Source organism: Pseudophryne corroboree, chromosome 8, assembly GCF_028390025.1.
Source record: "Pseudophryne corroboree isolate aPseCor3 chromosome 8, aPseCor3.hap2, whole genome shotgun sequence".
NCBI lineage: Eukaryota > Metazoa > Chordata > Amphibia > Anura > Myobatrachidae > Pseudophryne > Pseudophryne corroboree.
Window position 1 is genome coordinate 267,457,777 of NC_086451.1, and position 22,643 is coordinate 267,480,419.

At 48.3% G+C, this 22,643-nt stretch overlaps 1 protein-coding gene across 1 annotated transcript in view; it reads left to right on the forward strand.

Moving 5' to 3' along the window:
• CUL4B (cullin 4B) overlaps nt 1-22,643 on the forward strand; it is a 220,999-nt gene that overhangs the window by 116,030 nt on the left and 82,326 nt on the right. The window contains exons 9-12 of the mRNA XM_063937225.1: nt 9,543-9,625; nt 10,291-10,358; nt 10,492-10,610; nt 10,775-10,967. Coding sequence (XP_063793295.1) covers nt 9,543-9,625; nt 10,291-10,358; nt 10,492-10,610; nt 10,775-10,967 — 463 coding nt within the window. The remainder of the gene's footprint in view (nt 1-9,542; nt 9,626-10,290; nt 10,359-10,491; nt 10,611-10,774; nt 10,968-22,643) is intronic.

Genomic DNA, 22,643 nt, shown 5'->3' on the forward strand with positions numbered 1-22,643 from the left:
TTTCTAAAAAGTTACTGATGGCGTACCTTTTCCCGCCAGAGGATAGGTCACGTTGGGAGATATCCCCTAGGGTGGATAAGGCGCTCACACGTTTGTCAAAAAAGGTGGCACTGCCGTCTTAGAATACGGCCACTTTGAAGGAACCTGCTGATAAAAAGCAGGAGGCTATCCTGAAGTCTGTATATACACACTCAGGTACTATACTGAGACCTACAATTGCCTCAGCATGGATAGTGCTGCTGCAGCGTGGTCTATTACCCTGTCAGGACAGGGATACTATTTGCTAACCATAGAGCATATTAAAGATGTCGTCTTATATATGAGGGATGCACAGAGGGATATTTGCCGGCTGGCATCCAGAATTATTGCAATGTCCATTCTGCCAGGAGGGTATTAGGGACCCGGCAGTGGACAGGCGATGCTGACTTTAGAAGGCACATGAAGATTCTGCCTTTTAAGGGTGAGGTATTGTTTGGGGATGGTCTCTGGGACCTTGTATCCACAGCAATAGCTGGGAAGGGGAAAAAAAATTTACCTCAAGTTTTCCTCACAGCCTAAGAAAGCACCGTATTATAAGGTACAGTCCTTTCGGCTTCAGAACAGCAAGCGGGTTAAAGGTGCTTCCTTTCTGCACAGAGACAAGGGAAGAGGGAAAAAGCTGCACCAGACAGCCAGTTCCCAGGATCAAAAATCTTCCCCCGCTTCCTCTGAGTCCACCGCATGACGCTGGGGCTCCACAGGTGGAGACAGGTGCGGTGGGGGTGCGTCTCGGGAACTTCAGCGACCAGTGGGCTCGCTCACAGGTGGATCCCTGGGTTCTGCAAGTAGTATCACAGGGATACAAGCTGGAGTTTCGGGGCGACTCCCCCTCGCCGTTACCTCAAATCAGCCTTGCCGTGCCCTCGTGGAGAGGTAGTACTGGCGGCAATTCACAAGCTGTACTTCCAGCAGGTGATAATCACGGTACCCCTCCTTCAACAAGGCCGGGGTTACTATTCCACAATGTTGTGGTACCAAAACCAGACGGTTCGGTGAGACCCATTCTAAAATTGAAATCCTTGAACACTGATATACGAAGGTTCAAGTTCAAAATGATATCGCTCAGGGCGATTATTGCAAGCCTGGACGAAGGGGATTACATGGTATCACTGGACATCAAGGATGCTTACCTGCATGTCCCCATTTACCCTCCTCACCAGGAGTACCTCAAAATTGTGGTACAGGACTGTCATTACCAATTCCAGACGTTGCCGTTGGTCTGTCCCCGGCACCGAGGGTATTTACCAAGGTAATGGCCGAAATGATGTTACTTCTACAAAAAAAGGGAGTTATTCTTGTCCCGTACTTGGACGATCTCCTTATAAAGGCGAGGTCCAGGGAGCAGTTGTTCGTCGGAGTAGCACTATCTCGGGAAGTGCTACAACAGCACGGCTGGATTCTGAATATTCCAAAGTCGCAGCTGGTTCCTACGACGCGTCTACTGTTCCTGGGTATGGTTCTGGACACAGAACAGGAAAAAGGGTTTCTCCCGGAGGAGAAGGCCAAGGAGTTGTCATCTCTAGTCAGAGACCTCCTAATACAAATACAGGTGTCGGTGCATCAATGCACGCGAGTCCTGGGAAAGATGGTAACTTCTTACGAAGAAATTCCATTGGGTAGGTTCCATGCAAGGATCTTCCAGTGGGATCTGTTGGACAAGTGGTCCGGGTCGCATCTTCAGATGCATCGGCTGATAACCCTGTCTCCATGGGCCAGGGTGTCGCTGTTGTGGTGGCTGCAGAGTGCTCATCTTATAGAGGGCCGCAGATTCGGCATACAGGACTGGGTCCTGGTGACCACAGATGCCAGCCTTCGAGGCTGGGGGGGCAGTCACACAGGGAAGAAACTTCCAAGGACTATGGTCAAGTCAGGAGACTACACATAAATATTCTGGGACTAAGGGCCATTCACAATGCCCTAAGTCAGGCTAGACCCTTGCTTCAACACCAGCCGGTGCTGATCCAGTCAGACAACATCACGGCGGTCGCCCATGTAAACCAGCAGGGCGGCACAAGAAGCAGGATGGTGATGGCAGAAGCCACAAGGATTTTCCGATGGGCGGAAAATCTTGTATTAGCACTGTCAGCAGTGTTCATTCCCGGAGTGGACAACTGGGAAGCAGACTTTCTCAGCAGGCACGACCTCCACCCGGGAGAGTGGGGACTTCATCCAGAAGTCTTCAAAATGATTGTACACCATTGGGAAAGGCCATAGGTGGACATGATGGCGTCCCGCCTCAACAAAAAGCTAAAAAGATATTGCGCCAGGTCAAGGGACCTTCAGGCGATAGCTGTAGACGCTCTGGTAACACCGTGGGTGTACCAGTCGGTGTATGTGTTCCTTCCTTTGCCTCTCATACCCAGGGGATTGAGAATACTAAGAAGGAGAGGAGTAAGAACTATACTCGTGGTTCCGGATTGGCCAAGAAGAGCTTGGTACCCGGAACTTCAAGAAATGATCTCAGAGGACCCATGGCCTCTGCCGCTCAGACAGGACCTGCTACAGCAGGGGCCCTGCCTGTTCCAAGACTTACCACGGCTGTGTTGGACGGCATGGCGGTTGAACACCGGATCCTAAAGGAAAAGGCATTCCGGAGGAAGTCATTCCTACGCTGATTAAGGCTAGGAAAGATGTGATCGCAAAATATTATCACCACATATGGCAAAAATATGTTGCTTGGTGTGAGGCCAGGAAGGCCCCAACGGAATAAATTCAACTGGGTCGATTTCTGCACTTCCTACAGTCAGGAGTGACTACGGGCCTAAAATTGGGTTACGTTAAGGTCCAGAATTCGGCTCTGTACATTTTCTTCCAAAAAGAACTGGCTTCACTGCCTGAAGTTCAGACTTTGGTTAAGGGAGTGCTGCATATTCAGCCCCCGTTTGTGCCTCTAGTGGCACCGTGGGATCTCAACGTGGTGTTGGATTTTCTGAAGCCGCATTGGGTTGAGCCACTTAAATCCGTAGAGCTAAAATACCTCACGTGAAAAGTGGTCATGCTGTTTGCCTTGGCGTTGGCCAAGCGTGTATCAGAATTGGCGGTTTTGTCATGCAAAAGCCCTTATCTGATTTTCATATAGATAGGGCGGAATTGAGGACTCGTTCCCAATTCCTTCCTAAGGTGGTATCAGCTTTTCATGTGAACCAACCTATTGTGGTGCCTGCGGCTGCGTGGGACTTGGATGACTCCAAGTTACTGGACGTAGTCAGGGCCTGGAAAATATGTTTCCAGGACGGCTGGAGTCAGGAAAACTGACTTGCTATTTATCCTGTATGCACCCAACACGCTGGGTGCTCCTGCTTCTAAGCAGACTATTGCTTGCTGGATCTGTAGCACGATTCAACTTGCACATTCTGCGGCTGGACTGCCGCACCCTAAATCTGTAAAAGCCCATTCCATGAGGAAAGGGGCTCTTGGGCGGCTGCCCGAGGGGTCTCGGCTTTACAACTTTGCCGAGCTGTTACTTGGTCGGGTTCAAACATTTTTGCAAAAGTATAGAAGTTTGATACCCTGGCTGAGGAGGACCTTGAGTTTGCTTATTCGGTGCTGCAGAGTCATCCGCACTCTCCCGCCTGTTTGGGAGCTTTGGTATAATCCCCATGGTCCTTACGGAGTTCCCAGCATCCACTAGGACGTCAGAGAAAATAAGATTTTACTCACCGGTAAATCTATTTCTCGTAGTCCGTAGTGGATGCTGGGCGCCCGTCCCAAGTGTGGATTGTCTGCAATACTTGTAGATAGTTATTGTTTAACTAAAGGGTTATTGTTGAGCCATCTGTTGAGAGGCTCAGTTATTATTCATACTGTTAACTGGGTATAGTATCACGAGTTATACGGTGTGATTGGTGTGGCTGCTATGAGTCTTACCCGGGATTCAAAATCCTTCCTTATTGTGTCAGCTCTTCCGGGCACAGTATCCTAACTGAGGTCTGGAGGAGGGTCATAGGGGGAGGAGCCAGTGCACACCAGGTAGTCCTAAAACTTTCTTTAGTTGTGCCCAGTCTCCTGCGGAGCTGCTATTCCCCATGGTCCTTACGGAGTTCCCAGCATCCACTACGGACTACGAGAAATAGATTTACCGGTGAGTAAAATCTTATTATGTATATACGAATCAAAGGTTGTTTGCACTCTCCATATCACATACACTTGCTGGGGTGTCACTCAAAGTTCATTGAGTCAAGGGTAAAAGTCTCTCCTCCATGAATGTATAGAAATCTTGAAAAGAGTGCACTCACCAGACGAATCACATGACCAATCAGGGTTTAATGTGGCATAGACATGATAATCACACCGACGTTTCGGTCCTTACTGGACCATTTTCAAGGTTTAAATGATACACACATAGTTCACCCATTTATAGCCACAGTAATAATTATAGCGTAACATATAAAACCCGGAATACCCATGTATAGCATCACATGATAAAAAAAATAGACAGGTATATAATATATAGAGAACCCCTACCTATTACCCCGTGTTCACGTCTCCAAATCCATTCCATCCAATACATAATTTCATCTAATTTAATCTAATTTTATCTAACATACCCAGCCGCGCTGCCGTCCGCCGCCACTGGTGACACGCACGCCAGCGGAAGTATCAGTTCGGCATTAGTGGAACGCAAACACGTGTAAAGTCACGTGGTTTGCTTATCCAGTCATCACGGAGACATAAAACCTACGGGGCAGCCAAACAGACAAACAAGGACGTATCACACGGCTCTCGGTGTCTTAGCAACCATATAAATATTATGACACCATATCCATATACATAGTTGGAATAACAAAACCGTATTCATTTTAAATCATCAGTACTACCTAGTAATAATTGGTCCAGGGTAATCAGACTAAAATTGAGTCGAATGATTAGAAAACATAACGCACCTTATATGCTTAAATATTACAGTATTATAACATACAAGTAACATATGTTTGTGTGTGTGTGTGTGTGTGTATATGTATGTATGTATGTGTGTATATATATATATATATATATATATATATCATCTATCTATCTATATATCTCTTTTCTGTGTTGCAGTCACGTAATACCCTGTACCCCTTTTATATTTCATATATTGTACTGTGTAAGCCTACTTTGTTCTTCTACTGTGCCTAACAAAAAAGGGCGCAAACAGGTTGATGCCCCTGTATTACTCTCCTGCAGAGTGTGCTCAGCATCTGTGTGCTGTTTGTTATACACCTCCCAGCCAGTCTGCTGCTCCTCCATGGGCAGGCTTTTCAACACTCCTAGGTACTCTGGTGGATCGCCTTGCGCCCCCCATGGGCCCGCCTGTGTGGCTTTACACCCTAATATGGTACCTATGGTAAATCCGCCTTGGGCGGACAATTTGTCTAGTCAGCTGCAACAATTATGTCAGTCGTAATAGACATAAGGCTCCCCTAGGACACAAAGGTGTCTAAGCGGGCTACTTCATCCTCACAATCTACAGTCCTCTCTGATGTCTCATCTGAGGAGGAGGGGGAGCATATGGCTCTTTCTGACACAGACTCCTTTGTCTGTATATGTCCCTGCCCTTGTGGATGCTTTTAAGCATATCCTCCAACTTGCAGACGAGGAGGAACCCACTACTGTGAAAACTGATCTGTTTAAAAAGCAGAAGATGGTTAAAGCTTAATTACCCCACTCTAATTATTTGCAGGACATTAGACGGGAACCCTGGGCTACCCCGGGTAAGAAGTTTCCTGTCTCTAAAAGGGCCTTGGCCGTTATCCTTTACCAACTGAGGTATGTAACAAATGGGGAAAACTAGGAAAACTAGGCAAGTGACATGAGAATCCACAGGCGGGGTGCCTGTGGATTCTCATGTCACTTGCCTAGTGGTGTCATCAACTCTCCCGGTTACTACGGTCACCTCTGAAGGAACCGACAGATAAACGTATTGCCTGAAATCTATTTACTCCCTTGCAGGGGCTGTTCATAGACCCACTATAGCTGCTTCTTTGCCCGCAAAGGCTTTAGAAACTTGGGCTCATGCATTGGAGGAGGAACTGCCCGAGGCAATAGTTGTCTCGTATTAAAACTGCTTGCTATTCAGGAAGCATCATCTGAGGCGGGAGTGTTGGCTGCTAAGGTGTCCGCCATGTCCATTCTGGTGCAGCGTATCCTATGGCTGAAGCCTTGGAAAGTGGACCTGGATTCCAAGAAGACCTTGGAAATCCTCCCCTTCACAGGGGAAGACTTGAATAAAAATGTGTCTTCCTTGACGTCAGCAAAGACTGCTTTCCTTCCTCAGGCTAACTCAGCTCAGAAGGCCAAGAGTACAACTTTTCACTTCTTTCAGCCTCGGGGTAGGCAAACGGTCAGTCATTTACTAGACAACCTCGCCAGTCCAAATAATCCAAGGCCAGACGGTACTGGACGGCACGTCAACCGGCTGCTAAAACAGACAAGCCCGCAACCTGATGGGGCATGGGGACCCCAGGGTGGGAGGCTGACTTCTGTACTTCGCTCAGGTTTGGCGCACGACCACTTCAGATGCTTGGGTGCTAGAAGTCATCTCTCACGGGTACGCTCTCTCGTTCAAGGGACGTCCCCCTCACCAGCACTTAACCACGGGCCTACCATCGGACCTATAAAGGCGCAAACCTTACAAGCTGTGGTCAATTCTCTCCTACACTCGGGAGTGATTGTGCTGGTTCCTCAGCCCCAGAGGGGCAGAGGCTATTACTTGACCCTGTTTTTGGTCCCAAAACCCAACTGGTCACACCAGCCTATTCTCAACCGCAAATCTTTAAACAAGTTTGTGAGGGTATCCAAGTTTCGTATGGAAACTTTGCATTCAATAGTTCTGGCCTTGGAACCAGGGGACTTCATGGTATCTCTGGATATTCATGATGCGTATCTGCATATTCCTATTGCCATTTCACACCAACAGTTCCTGCAGTTTGCGATTGGCAATCTACGCTACCAATTTCCAGGCTGCCATCTGGCCTGGCCATGACTCCTCATTTTTACCAAGATGATGGCCGTCATGATGGCTCATTTCCGTCGTTGGGGAGTGCGAATCCTTCCGTACTTGGATGACTTACTGATCATGGCAAACTCGCGGGAAGTCCTCCTCCGTCATCTTCAACTGACTGTTACCATCCTTCAGTCCCACGGTTGGCTGACAAATTGGAAAAAGTCCTCCTTGGTTCCATCTCAGAACATGGTACACCTGAGGGTGCTTCTGGACACTCACAGCCAAAGTTTTAAAACTACAGACCAATACACTCAGCGATGCAGAAGCTCTGTCTGATGTCGTCTTTCGACATAGTCGAGGACGCTCTGTTTCATTCTCGCACTCTGCAACCCCTGATACTTCCCAAATGGAACGGCCTATCTCATCGGATCAGACCTCAAATGATCTCCCTAACTCCGGAGGTTCGCCTCTCGCTGACGTGGCGGCTTTAGGACCTTCTGGATCCCCAACTGGGTCCTACTGACAACGGATGCCAGTATTCGTGGCAGGGGAGTGGTGACAGAGCAACACTCGTTGACCTATATCAACCATCAGGGCAGCACTTGAATCCGCATGGCCATGATGGAAGTGATCAAAATCCTGGGTTGGGCGGAATGTCATCTTACTGCCATATCAGCAGTATTCATCCCGGGTGTTCTCACCTGGGAAGCGGTTTTCCTCAGATGTCAGGATGTTCACGCTGGAGAGTGGGCTCTTCATCCCGAGGTCGTTCAACTCCTGGTGGACAGATGGGGTGTACCACACGTGGATCTCATGGCTTCTCGACACAATCACTCCTCAGTTCAGGTCTTCGGATTTTGAACCCGGGATCCTCTGGCAGCGTCCATGGGCGCTCTGGCGGTCCCCTGGATCATTCACCTACCTTATATCTTCCAGTGTCTCTTTTATCCCGGGTGCTTCGGAAGTTCAAACAAGAAGCAGGACAACTCATTCTCATCGCTCCTGCGTGGCCCAGACGTCACTGGTTCTCTGATCTCCAGGGTCTCTCAGCGGAGCGACCTCTTCTAATCCCTCCAGTGACGGGACCTGCTATCTCAGGGCCCGTCTTCATCTGAGATGGTTGTCCAGATTATGCTGAAGGCCCGCAAACCGGCCTCTGCCCTTATATATTATAGAGTGTGGCACACTTCAATTTGATTGCTGCTAAGTGTTATGATGCCACTAAGTTCAGGACTTCCAGAATCCTGCCGTTTCTCCGAAAAGGTTTAGACTTAGGTCTTCTTCTTGCTTCTCTCAAGGTGCACATTTCTGCCTTGTCTGTATAGTTCCAGCACAAGATTACCTCCATACCTGATGTACACATGTTCCTTCAGGGCAATATTCGCATTCAGCCTCCCTATGTCCCTCCAGTGGCGCCATGGGATCTGTCTGTTGTGTTGGAGACTTTCTAAGAAGCTTCACTCAAACCTCTTGAATCTGTGGACCTCAAATGGCTGAAAGCCAAGGTTCTCTTCTTAATGGCTATTGCCTCTGCTAGGAGGGTTTCAGGCTTAGGTTGTCGTCACCCCTTTTTGATTTTCCATTACAGAGCAGTTCTCCAAGCTAGGCCTGGTTACCTTCCTAAGGTGGTTTCTTCATTTCATCTTAACCAAGAGATTGTGATTCCGGCCTTCATCTCTACAGATTTGACAGTTAAGGACCGCTCTTTGGATGTGGTTAGGGCTCTCAGTATCTATGTGGACCGTACTGCTTCCATTAGACATTCTGATGCCCTGTTTGTTCTTTTTGGTTTTCACAAACGAGGCTGGCCTGCTAATAAGCAGACGCTGGTCAGATGGATTAGAATGGTGATTGCAGATGCTTACACTCGAGCTGACGTTCCACTTCCAGCCTCCTATTTCTGCCCATTCTACTTGGTCTGTAGGACCTTCTTGGGTGGCATGCCGTGTAGCGTCCGCTGAACAATTGTGCAAGGCGGCTACTTGGTCTTCGGTTTGCAAGTTTCTTAGGTTCTATGTCTTTGGTACCGTCACCTGCCAGGATGCTTCCTTTGGACGCCGGATTCACTTACCTACACAGGCACGCCCCCTACCTTGATATATTGCTTTGGGACATTGGGATGGAACCCTGTGTACCTTGATGCAGAAAAGTAGAGTTATGGTAGACTTACCTTTTTGTTAACTCCCTTTCTGCTCAGTACATAGGATCCACAGGGCACACACCCTGACGCACTTGGCTTCTCTGGGTTTGTATGGCATTGGCCTCTGGTTCCTTCTCCTGTCTGTGAGAATGTGTTCTTATGTGCCTGACATCTTTGTTCTCTCCTTCCTGCTTGCTGCATTGGACTTATTACCAAAACTGAGCTACTAGTGCCTGGAGGTGGGGTTATAGAGGAGTGAAGCTAAGCATCTTGGGACAGCTAAAGCTTTAACTGTTTGGTGCCAGGATGCCTCATCTATCACTACACCTCAATGTTCCCTGTGAAACCTATGTACTTTGCTAAGGTTAACAAAGGTAATTCTACCATAACTCTCTTTATTCATCACCTTGTAGTTAATAGGGTTTTGCTTATGTGCAGGTCCCAGAATATCTCCATCATGTAAACAAGCGCTTAGAAGAAGAAGCAGATCGAGTTATTACGTATTTAGATCAAAGCACACAGTAAGTATAACCTTCCATGTCTGTTTCTTGGGCAGCAGAATAAATGTTTTTAAAGCTTCTCACTGACTGGCCTGATGCAGGCTGGGTATAGCGGAGGAGGGGGCCTCCCAGGCTGCACTCAAAGAAGTTTACTCGTTGGTGCCTGTCTGGATGCCTGACGATACCCATGATCCCAGTATCACACCATTGGCTGACTGAAAAAAAATGTTTTAAAGCTTCTCATTGCAAGACTTAGGGGTAAATGCAATAACCTACAAATTGCAGATATCTGTGGGTTCCGTGCAAGTCTACCCAATGTTTAAAATAAGCAATAATTAAAGAGACAAAACCAGGTGTTTTTTGTCTTTTTAATGATTGCTACTTTAAAACACTGGCTAGACTCGCACAGAGCACACCGATTCCGGCAGTTAGCAGGTTATTACCGCTTGGGATGTCTTGTATTTGACTTAAAATCCTGCCACAAGCCTACTACATGCTCTGATTTCTGTAAAGTAAAAATATAATTCTTTAAACTGGACATTTTTATTTTTTATTTATTTTTCTTTCCCAAAGAATCTAAATAAAATTTCTGTTTGACACACAATACCTAGTCAACATAGTTTTCATCTATATATTGAGATTATATTTGTGGAATACTAAGTTATAGCCCTTCCTGCCTGCTTTAGGAAACCATTAATTGCCACAGTCGAGAAACAGCTTCTTGGTGAACACTTAACATCTACCCTCCAGAAAGGTACAGCTTAGTTTGTAGTTTTTGTTGATTTTCTTCTTTCATAACTTTAAGTTTTGGTTTTATACTTGAGAAATGTTACATGTTTCTTGAATCTAATGAGCTGCTCTTGCTACTTCTTGTTTGGGGTAAATAGGTCTGAATCACCTTCTGGATGAAAACCGCATCCAGGACCTCTCCTTGCTGTATCAGCTGTTCAGCAGAGTCCGTGGGGGTGTGCAAGTTCTTCTACAGCATTGGATTGAGTACATCAAGGTAGGTGCTTCACTTGTAAAATCTAGGTGTTGCTTATTCTGTTACTATATTTCACTAATACAATTTTATTTATTAACGTATATTTTAGTGCATTTTTTTTTTTTGTCTCCAAAACATGAATTTTATTGGTCTTTTTCCTTATATTAATTTTCATACACTTACAGGCATTTGGCAGCACCATTGTAATTAACCCAGAAAAAGATAGAACAATGGTACAAGAGCTGCTTGATTTCAAGGACAAAGTTGACCATGTGATTGACATCTGTTTTCTGAAAAATGAGAAATTTGTCAACGCCATGAAAGAAGCTTTTGAAACCTTCATTAACAAAAGACCAAACAAGCCAGCCGAACTTATTGGTAATAAAATTTTCTCTTGTGGTTTTGACCCCCCCACCCCCCCCCCCCCCCCCCACTCTCCCTTCAAAAAAAAAAAGTAAAGATAAATTTGCAGTGTAACCTCATGCCCAACATCTTGCAATTTTCTGCAGGAGCTAATAACATAGCTACTATAATGATAAATCCTTGTTTGGCTTCATTGGGGACATAGAAGGGAAGTTGGTGGGGAGGGAATGTCTCCTTGATAGGTGACCACTACTAAAGTGTTCTCTAACTTCTCTTCACATGTGTCCCGTGTATTATATTTCCTCGGCCTTCGTCATCTAGGTACTTAAATTTTTATAATCTGGTACTGTTGTACATTGAGGTATAGAGGACAAGAGTGTTGGAGTAAGGCACTAGTTACCACTGATCTGTGTTCTTCTCTGGCACTAGTGGGTAGCCCTAAAGGAGATAGTGTTTATCTAGTTGGGAGAACCCTGCAATATTGTGGTCTCTAAATGAGGGCAATAGCAGATTGCTTTCAAAGAAAGAACTATGGGGCACATGTATTAACCTGGAGACTGCATAAGGAAGTGATAAATCGGTGATTAAGTTCTAGGTGATAAACGCACCAGCCAATCAGCTCCAATATGTAAATTAACAGTTAGGAGCCGATTGGCTGGTGCATTTATCACCTTGCACTTATCACTGGTTTATCACTTCCTTATACCTTCTCCAGGTTAATACATCTGTCCCTGTGTACTGTAGTCTCACTCATTCTTTTTTCTTTATCATCCATAAGGTATACTGGGAACACTGAATTACGATGGGGTATATATGTGGTCCAAAGGAGTTGGTGCACTTTAAATTTCTTCAACAGGGTGTGCTGGCTCCTCCCCTCTATGCCCTCCCTGACAGCTCAGTTTAGAAAAATGTGCCCTCAGGAGAGGATGCACACTCTGGAGCTCCAGAGAGCGTTTATCTACAGTTTAATTTGTTTGTTGTTTTCAGGTAAGCTGTTGGGCAACAGCTTACCTGCACCGAGAGACACTGGGGGGAGACAGACACCAGCCTCCTGGAGGTGCCGAGTCGGATCCCGCTGACAGGACCACCGTCCTTAGGGTTCGTGTACCGCAGGCATTGCGCACTCGCACACACGCCCGCAGCACGCTGCACCCCCCGGTACAGAGCCTGAAGGTCGTCAGAGTGGTGAGTGATAACTGGGGACCTCTCTTGCGGGGGGCCCGGTTCATGGTGCTGCGCGATCGCGGGGCGGGCATACAGACTCCCTTTGGGGTGATCCCATAGCCCCCCCCCCCCCCCCCCCCCCCCGACTGGCCAGCAATAGTGGAACGGGGTACATGTACTTGCATTTTCTTTTATGAAGCCGTTTGGTCCGGCCCACAAGCTTGTGTCGGTGAGACACGCTGCCGCTCAGTCCGGCGGCAGCGTGTCTCAGCTGTCAGAACAGGGAGGAGAGCGCGGCTGTCGGGTGGGAGCGGCGGCGTGTAGTACTTCAAACCAGCCGCCGGTCCGTGAGCCAATCAGAGCTCACGGACCGGCAGCCAATCAGGAGCCGCGGCTGCCGGTCTGCGAGCTCTGATTGGCTCTCGAACCGGCGGATGGTTTGAAGTACTACACGCCGCCGCTCCCACCCGACAGCCGCGCTCTCCTCCGTGTCCCGCCGAAAGGAGCACGGTAAGCAGCACGGGGGGGAGGGCATCTGTATACCTGGCACTGTGGGGGCATTTGTATACCTGGCACTGTGGGGGCATCTGTATAACTGGCACTGTGAGGGGCATTTGTATACCTGGCACTGTGGGGGCATCTGTATACCTGGCACTGTAGGGGCATCTGTATACCTGGCACTGTGGGGGGCATTTGTATACCTGGCACTGTGGGGGGCATTTGTATACCTGGCACTGTGAGGGGCATCTGTATACCTGGCACTGTGGGGGGCATTTGTATACCTGGCACTGTGGGGGGCATTTGTATACCTGGCACTGTGGGGGGCATTTGTATACCTGGCACTGTGGGGGGCATTTGTAGAACTGGCACTGTGGGGGGCATTTGTAGAACTGGCACTGTGGGGGGCATTTGTATACCTGGCACTGTGGGGGGCATTTGTATACCTGGCACTGTGGGGGCATCTGTATACCTGGCACTGTGGGGGGCATTTGTATACCTGGCACTGTGGGGGGCATTTGTATACCTGGCACTGTGGGGGGCATTTGTATACCTGGCACTGTGGGGGGCATTTGTAGAACTGGCACTGTGGGGGGGCATTTGTAGAACTGGCACTGTGGGGGGCATTTGTAGAACTGGCACTGTGGGGGGCATTTGTAGAACTGGCACTGTGGGGGGCATTTGTATACCTGGCACTGTGGGGGCATCTGTATACCTGGCACTGTGGGGGGCATCTGTATACCTGGCACTGTGGGGGCATCTGTATACCTGGCACTGTGGGGGCATCTGTATAACTGGCACTGTGAGGGGCATTTGTCATTCCGGGAGTGGACAACTGGGAAGCGGACTTCCTCAGCAGACACGATCTCCATCCAGGAGATTGGGGCCGACATCCGGAAGTGTTCATGGAGGTGCAGATCTTTGGGGAGTACCTCAAATAGACATGATGGCCTCCCGTCTCAACAAGAAGCTTCGGAGGTATTGCTCCAGGTCAAGAGACCCGCAAGCCGTGGCAGTGGATGCCTTGGTGTCTCTGTGGGTGTCCCAGTCTGTGTACGCGTTTCCTCCACTTCCACTCATTCTAAGAGTTCTAAAACTCATAAGGAGAACAAGAGTTCAGGCAATCCTCATTGCTCCGGACTGGCCAAGAAGGGCTTGGTACGCGGATCTTCTGGATCTACTGCTGGAAGAGCCTAGGCCTCTTCCTCTTCGGGAGGACCTGCTGCTGCAGGGGCCGTTCGCTTATCAAAACTTACCGCTGCTACGTTTGACGGCATGGAGGTTGAACGCCAGATATCTCAGAAGGGCATTTCGAACAAGGTTATTCCTACCCTGATACAGGCTAGGAAAGGAGTAACGTCTAAACATTACCATCGCATTTGGAAAAAGTATGTATCTTGGTGTGAGTCCAAGAAGTTTCCTATGGTGGAGTTTCAACTGGAACGTTTTCTCCTCTTCCTGCAAGCAGGTGTGGATATGGGCCTGCGGTTGGGATCCATAAAGGTCCAGATATCCATTTTCTTCCAGTAACATTTGGCTTCCCTCCCTGAGGTTCAGACTTTTTTGAAAGGGTTCTGCACATCCAGCCTCCATTTGTGCCGCCTACGGCGCCCTGGGATCTTAACGTGGCGTTGCAGTTCCTCCAATCGGATTGGTTCGAACCTCTACCGGAGGTTGAGGTCAAGTTTCTCACGTGGAAGGCTGTCACTTTGTTGGCCTTAGCTTCTGCTAGACGTGTGTCGGAGTTGGGGGCTTTGTCTTGTAAAAGCCCCTACTTGATCTTCTATGAAGATAGAGCTGAAATCCGGACACGTCAGCAGTTCCTTCCGAAGCTTGTGTCGGCATTTCATATCAATCAACCTATTGTGGTGCCAGTTGCTACTGACTCCTCAATTTCATTAAAGTCCTTGGATGTTGTAAGTGGTCTTAAAATCTATGTGAAGAGGACTGCTCGTCACAGAAAATCAGACTCTCTCTGTTTGTCCTGTATGATCCCAAGAAACTTGGGTGTCCTGGTTCTAAGCAGACGGTCTCTCGCTGGATCAGGTTCACTATCCAGCATGCGTATTCTATGGCAGGATTGCCGTGTCCTACATCTGTTAAGGCCCACTCTACTCGTAAGGTGGGTTCTTCATGGGCGTCTGCCCGGGGTGTCTCGGCATTACAACTTTGCCGGGGTACTTGGTCTGGGTCGAACACGTTTGCAAAGTTCTACAAGTTCGATACTTTGACCAAACTTCAGGTCTTCAGATGCCAGAAGGCAATCAGTTCTGCAGGAGCCTCCGCGCTCTCCCTCCAGTTCTGGGAGCTTTGGTACATCCCCATGGTACTAATGTGGACCCCAGCATCCTCTAGGACGTAAGAGAAAATAGGATTCTAATTACCTACTGGTAAATCCTTTTCTCGTAGTCCGTAGAGGATGCTGGGCGCCCGCCCAGCGCTTCGTGATCCTGCAGTGGTTACTTAGTTCAGTACTGCTTAGTTCTTGGTTAAGTACTGTTTTGTTATTTGGTTAAGTAATCTTGTTCAGCCGTTGCTGAGTTTTCAATCTAGTTTAACTTGGTTTGCCTTGTATGTGTAAGCTGGTGTGAATCTCGCCACTATCTGTAAAATCCTTCTCTCGAAGTTGTCCATCTCCTCGGGCACAGGGGGTAATTCCAAGTTGATCGCAGCAGGAATTTTTTTAGCAATTGGGCAAAACCATGTACACTGCAGGGGAAGCAGATATAATATGTGCAGAAAGAGTTAGATTTGGGTGGGTTATTTTGTTTCTGTGCAGGGTAAATACTGGCTGCTTTATTTTTACACTGCAATTTAGATTGCAGATTGAACACACCACACCCAAATCTAACTCTCTCTGTACATGTTATATCTGCCTCCCCTGCAGTGCACATGGTTTTGCCCAACTGCTAAAAAAAATTCCTGCTGCGATCAACTTGAAATTACCCCCACAGTTTCTAGACTGAGTTTGGTAGGAGGGGCTTAGAGGGGGGAGCCAGCCCACACTCTCAAACTCTTAAAGTACCAATGGCTCCTAGTGGACCCGTCTATACCCCATGGTACTAATGTGGACCCCAGCATCCTCTACGGACTACGAGAAAAGGATTTACCGGTAGGTAATTTAAAATCCTATTTTCTCATACGTCCTAGAGGATACTGGGGTTCCTTTTAGTACCATGGGGTATAGACGGGTCCACTAGGAGCCCTTTAAGAATTTGATAGTGTGGGTTGGCTCCCCCTCTATGCCCCTCCTACCGTACTCCGTTTTTAGAAAATGTGCCCGGAGGAGCCGGTCACACTTATGGAAGATCCTGAAGAGTTTTCTGCATTGGATCGTACCAGTGCCATCAGAAAGACAGATTCTCTTTTTTCTTTCTCTACGGATTTCACAAGAGAAGATGGCCTGCTACTAAACAGGCGCTAACAAGATGGCTTCAAATGACTTTCAGAAGCATATTCTTGAGCTGATCTACCTGTTACGGCTAATGTCTCTGCTTACTCTACACATAAGGTAGGTCCTTCATGGGCAGCACAACATGGTGCTTCAGCAGAACAGATATGTAAGGCAGCCACATGGTCTTCCATTAACACATTCATTAGACATTATGCCTTGGATACTTTTGCCTCTCATGACGCTGAATTCGGGCGTAAGGTTCTTCTGTCCAATCAGGAGCGTCACCACCACTAAAAATTGCTTTGGGAAATCCCATTGTTATCCTGTGGGTAACCTGTGGAACCAGCCGGAGAAATATACGTTATGGTAAGAACTTACCGTTGATAACGGTATTTCTCTGACGTCCTAGTGGATGCTGGGGACTCTGTAAGGACCATGGGGAATAGCGGCTCCGCAGGAGACTGGGCACAGCTAAGAAAGATTTAGGACTACCTGGTGTGCACTGGCTCCTCCCACTATGACCCTCCTCCAGACCTCAGTTAGAATCCTGTGCCCGGCTGAGCTGGATGCACACTAGGGGCTCTCCTGAGCTCCTAGAGAGAAAGTATATTTTAGGTTTTTTATTTTACAGTGAGATCTGCTGGCAACAGACTCACTGCAGCGAGGGACTAAGGGGAGAAGAAGCGAACCTACCTAACTGGTGGTAGCTTGGGCTTCTTAGGCTACTGGACACCATTAGCTCCAGAGGGATCGACCGCATGGAACCGGCCATTGATGATCGGTCCCAGAGCCGCGCCGCCGGCCCCCTTACAGAGCCAGAAGCAAGAAGAGTCCGGAAAATCGGCGGCAGAAGACATCAGTCTTCACCAAGGTAGCGCACAGCACTGCAGCTGTGCGCCATTGCTCCTCATACACACTTCACACTCCGGTCACTGAGGGTGCAGGGCGCTGGGGGGGGGGGCGCCCTGAGCAGCAATAAAAACACCTTGGCTGGCAAATATATCACAATATATAGCCCCAGAGGCTATATATGTGATAAATACCCCTGCCAGAATCCATAAAAAAGTGGGAGAAAAGTCAGCGAAAAAGGGGCGGAGCTATCTCCCTCAGCACACTGGCGCCATTTTCTCTTCACAGTGCAGCTGGAAGACAGCTCCCCAGGCTCTCCCCTGTAGTTTTCAGACTCAAAGGGTTAAAAAGAGAGGGGGGGCACTAAATTTAGGTGCAAATATTGTTTATACAAGCAGCTATTGGGGGAAAAATCACTCAGTTATAGTGTTAATCCCTGCATTATATAGCGCTCTGGTGTGTGCTGGCATACTCTCTCTCTGTCTCCCCAAAGGACTTTGTGGGGTCCTGTCCTCAGTCAGAGCATTCCCTGTGTGTGTGCTGTGTGTCGGTACGGCTGTGTCGACATGTGGGATGAGGAAGGTTACGTGGAGGTGGAGCAGAGGCCGATAAATGGGATGTCGTCCCCTGTGGGGCCGACACCAGAGTGGATGGATAGGTGGTAGGTATTAACCGACAATGTCAACTCCTTACAAGGCTGGATGACGTAAAACAGCTGTGGGACAGCCGGCTTCTCAGCCCGCGCCTGCCCAGGCGTCTCAAAGGCCATCAGGGGCTCAAAAAAGCGCCCGTTACCTCAGATGGCAGACACAGATGTCGACACGGAGTCTGACTCCAGTGTCGACGAGGTTGAGACATATACACAATCCACTAGGAACATCCGTTACATGATCTCGGCAATGAAAAATGTGTTACGCATTTCTGACATGAACCCAATTACCACATAAAAGGGGTTTTATTTTTGGAGACAAAAAGCAGCCAGTGTTTTGTTCCCCCATCAGATGAATGAATGAAGTGTGTAAAGTAGCGTATGTTCCCCCAATAAGAAACTGGTAATTTCTAAAAAGTTACTGATGGCGTACCCTTTCCCGCCAGAGGATAGGTCACGTTGGGAGATATCCCTTAGGGTGGATAAGGCGCTCACACGTTTGTCAAAAAAGGTGGCACTGCCGTCTTAGGATACGGCCACCTTGAAGGAGCCTGCTGATAAAAAGCAGGAGGCTATCCTGAAGTCTGTATATACACACTCAGGTTATATACTGAGACCTGCAATTGCCTCAGCATAAGTAGTGCTGCTGCAGCGTGGTCTGATACCCTGTCAGATAATATTTATACTCTAATACAGGGATAATATTTTGCTATTATAGAGCATATTAAAGACGTCGTCTTATATATAAAGGATGCACAGAGGGATATTTGCCGGCTGGCATCCAGAATTAATGCAATGTCCATTCTGCCAGGAGGGTATTAGAAACCCGGCAGTGGACAGGTGATGCTGCCTATAAAAGGCACATGGAGATTCTGCCTTATAAGGGTGAGGAATTGTTTGGAGATGGTCTCTGGGACCTCGTATCCACAGCAACAGCTGGGAAGAAAAATTTTTTACCTCAGGTTTCTTCACAGCCTAAGAAAGCACCGTATTTTCAGGTACAGTCCTTTCGGCTTCAGAAAAGCAAGCGGGTCAAAGGCGCTTCCTTTCTGCACAGAGACAAGGGAAGAAGGAAAAAGCTGCACCAGCAGCCAGTTCCCAGGATCAAAAATCTTCCCCCGCTTCCTCTGAGTCCACCGCATGACGTTGGGGCTCCACAGGTGGAGACAGGTGCGGTAGGCGCGCGTCTCGGGAACTTCAGGGACCAGTGGGTTTGCCCACAGGTGGATCCCTAGGTTCTGCAAATAGTATCACAGGGATACAGGCTGGAGTTTGAGGCGACTCCCCCTCGCCATTACCTCACATCAGCCTTGCCTGCTGCCCTCGGAGAAAGGTAGTACTGGCGGCAATTCACAAGCTGTACTTCCAGCAGGTGAAAGCAAGGTACCCCTCCTTCAACAAGGCCGGGGTTACTATTCCAAAATGTTGTGGTACCGAAACCAGACGGTTCGGTGAGACCCATTCTAAAATTGAAAGCCTTGAACACTTATATACGAAGGTTCAAGTTCGAAATGGAATCGCTCAGGGCGATTATTGCAAGCCTGGAGAATTTCATGGTATCACTGGACATCAAGGATGCTTACCTGCATGTCCCTATTTACCCTCTTCACCAGGAGTACCTCAAAATTGTGGTACAGGATTGTCATTACCAATTCCAGATGTTGCCGTTGGTCTGTCCCCGGCACCGAGGTATTTACCAAGGTAATGGCCGAAATAATTATCCCGTACTTGGATGATCTCCTTATAAAGGCGAGGTCCAGGGAGCAGTTGTTCGGCGGAGTAGCACTATCTCGGGAAGTGCTACAACAGCACGGCTGGATTCTGAATATTCCAAAGTCGCAGCTGGTTCCTACGACGCGTCTACTGTTCCTGAGTATGGTTCTGGACACAGAACAGGATAAAAAGGGTTTCTCCCGGAGGAGAAGTCCAAGGAGTTGTCGTCTCTAGACAGAGACCTCCTAATACGTATACAGGTGTCGGTGCATCAATGTACGCGAGCCCTGGGAAGGATGGTAGCTTCTTACGAAGAAATTCCATTCGCCAGGTCCCATGCAAGGATTTTCCAGTGGGATCTGTTGGACATGTGGTCCGGGTCGCATCTTCAGATGCATCGGCGGATAACCCTGTCTCCAAGGGCCAGGGTGTCGCTGTTGTGGTGGCTGCAGAGTGCTCATCTTCTAGGGGGCCGCAGATTCGGCATACAGGACTGGGTCCTGGTGACCACGGATGCCAGCCTTCGAGGCTGGGGGGCAGTCACACAGGGAAGAATCTTCCAAGGCTATGGAAAAGTCAGGAGACTTCCCTACACATAAATATTCTGGAACTAAATGCCCTAAGTCAGGCTAGACCCCTGCTTCAACACCGGCCGGTGCTGATCCAGTCAGACAACATCACGGCGGTCGCACATGTAAACGACAGGGCGGCACAAGAAGCAGGATGGCGATGGCAGAAGCCACAAGGATTCTCCGATGGGCGGAAAATCATGTGTTAGCACTGTCAGCAGTGTTAATTCCCGGAGTGGACAACTGAGAAGCAGACTTTCTCAGAAGACACGACCCCCACCCGGGAGAGTGGGGACTTCATCCAGAAGTCTTCCAAATGATTGTACACCGTTGGGAAAGGCCACAGGTGGACATGATGGCATCCCGCCTCAACTAAAAGTTACAAAGATATTGCGCCAGGTCATGGACCCTCAGGCGATAGCTGTGGACGCTCTGGTAACACCGTGGGTGTACCAGTCGGTGTATGTGTTCCCTTCTCTGCCTCTCTTACCCAGGGTAATGAGAATAATGAGAGGAGTAAGAACTATACTCATTGTTCCGGGTTGGCCAAGAAGAGCTTGGTAACCAGAACTCCAAGAAATGATCTCAGAGGACCCATGGCCTCTGCCGCTCAGACGGGACCTGCTACAGCAGGGGGCCTGTCTGTTCCAAGACGTACCGCGGCTGCGTTGGACGGCATGGCGGTTGAACCCCGGATCCTGAAGGAAAAGGGAATTCCGGAGGAAGTTATCCCTACGCTATTTAAAGCTAGGAAAGAAGTGAACGCTAACCATTATCACCGCATATGGCGGAAATATGTTGCGTACTGTGAGGCCAGGAAGGCCCCAAAGGAGAAATTTCAGCTAGGTCGATTTCTGCACTTCCTACAGTCAGAGGTGACTATGGGCCTACAATTGGGTTCCATTAAGGTCCAGATTTCGGCTCTATCGATTTTCTTCCAAAATGGAACTGGCTTCACTGCCTGAAGTTCAGACTTTTGTTAAGGGAGTGCTGCATAGTCAGCCCCCGTTTGTGCCTCCAGTGGCACCGTGGGATCTCAACGTGGTGTTGGATTTCCTGAAGTCGCATTGGGTTGAGCCACTTAAATCTGTGGAGCTAGAATACCTCACGTGGAAAGTGGTCATTCTGTGGGCCTTGGCATCGGCCAGGCGTGTGTCAGAATTGGCGGTTTTGTCATACAAAAGCCCTTATCTGTATTTTATATGGGAAAGGCGGAATTGAGGACTCGTTCCCAATTCCTTCCTAAGGTGGTATCAGTTTTTTATGTGAACCAACCTATTCTGGTGCCTGCGGCTACTTGGGACTTGGAGGATTCCAAGTTACTGGACGTAGTCAGGGCCCTGAAAAGTATATGTTTCCAGGACAGCTGGAGTCAGGAAGACTGACTCGCTATTTATCCTGTATGCACCCAACAAGCTGGGTGCTCCTGCTTCTAAGCAGACGATTGCTCGCTGGATCTGTAGTACGATTCAACTTGCACATTCTGCGGCTGGACTGCCGCACCCTAAATCTGTAAAAGCCCATTCCACGAGGAAAGTGGGCTCTTCTTGGGCGGCTGCCCGAGGGGTCTCGGCTTTACAACTTTGCCGAGCTGCTACTTGGTCAGGGGCAAACATGTTTGCAAAATTCTACAAATTTGATACCCTGGCTGAGGAGGACCTTGAGTTCTCTCATTCGGTGCTGCAGAGTCATCCGCACTCTCCCGCCCGTTTGGGAGCTTTGGTATAATCCCCATGGTCCTTACGGAATCCCCAGCATCCACTAGGACGTCAGAGAAAATAAGATTTTACTCACCGGTAAATCTATTTCTCGTAGTCCGTAGTGGATGCTGGGCGCCCGTCCCAAGTGCGGACTGTCTGCAATACTTGTAGATAGTTATCGTTAACTAAAAGGGTTATTGTTGAGCCATCTGTTGAGAGGCTCTGTTATGTTCATACTGTTAACTGGGTATCCTATCACGAGTTATACGGTGTGATTGGTGTGGCTGGTATGAGTCTTACCCGGGATTCAAAATCCTTCCTTATTGTGTCAACTCTTACGGGCACAGTGTCCTAACTGAGGTCTGGAGGAGGGTCATAGTGGGAGGAGCCAGTGCACACCAGGTAGTCCTAAATCTTTCTTAGCTGTGCCCAGTCTCCTGCGGAGCCGCTATTCCCCATGGTCCTTACGGAGTCCCCAGCATCCACTACGGACTACGAGAAATAGATTTACCGGTGAGTAAAATCTTATTTTCTCCTATGTCCACAGGGATCCCACCCTGACGCACCTGATTTGTGGATCTTTCTACTCACTAAACCTCTTCCTTCTTGTACGAAAGGGTGTGCATTTGTGTTCTTCTCGCCTGAATAGTACTCTTCATGATGTTCCTGCCTAATTGCTTTGGAATCCAACTGATTTGCCTGAGTCAGTGGGTGGGGATATATGGACGGGCCCGTTACATCCTGGGAGGACTGAAAGCTTGTGATCGTTTGGTGCCAATCCGCTATCACTCCATCATATCCCATTGTTATACTGTGGAACCTGTGGACATAGGAGAAATACCGTTATCAACGGTAAGTTCTTACCATAACGTATATTTACTTGACATCTAGGATACATACCTTATCTCAACTTAAAAGGGCCACCACAATCTCAGGTTTGCAGTGGGGAATGTTTTTTTTTTTTTTAAATTTAGGCAGTTTTCTTCCAGTTTGGCCACATCGCTTAAAACCTTTACCAAAGGTATGACTGTAATTTCAGCTCTTTTGAAGTTCAAGGGTGTAACATCATTCCATAATTGGGTGATATCATTTGAGATTCTGCCATTCTACTCCATACCCTCCTGTTTCTTAAACTCACAGCTGGGTAATAAGCTA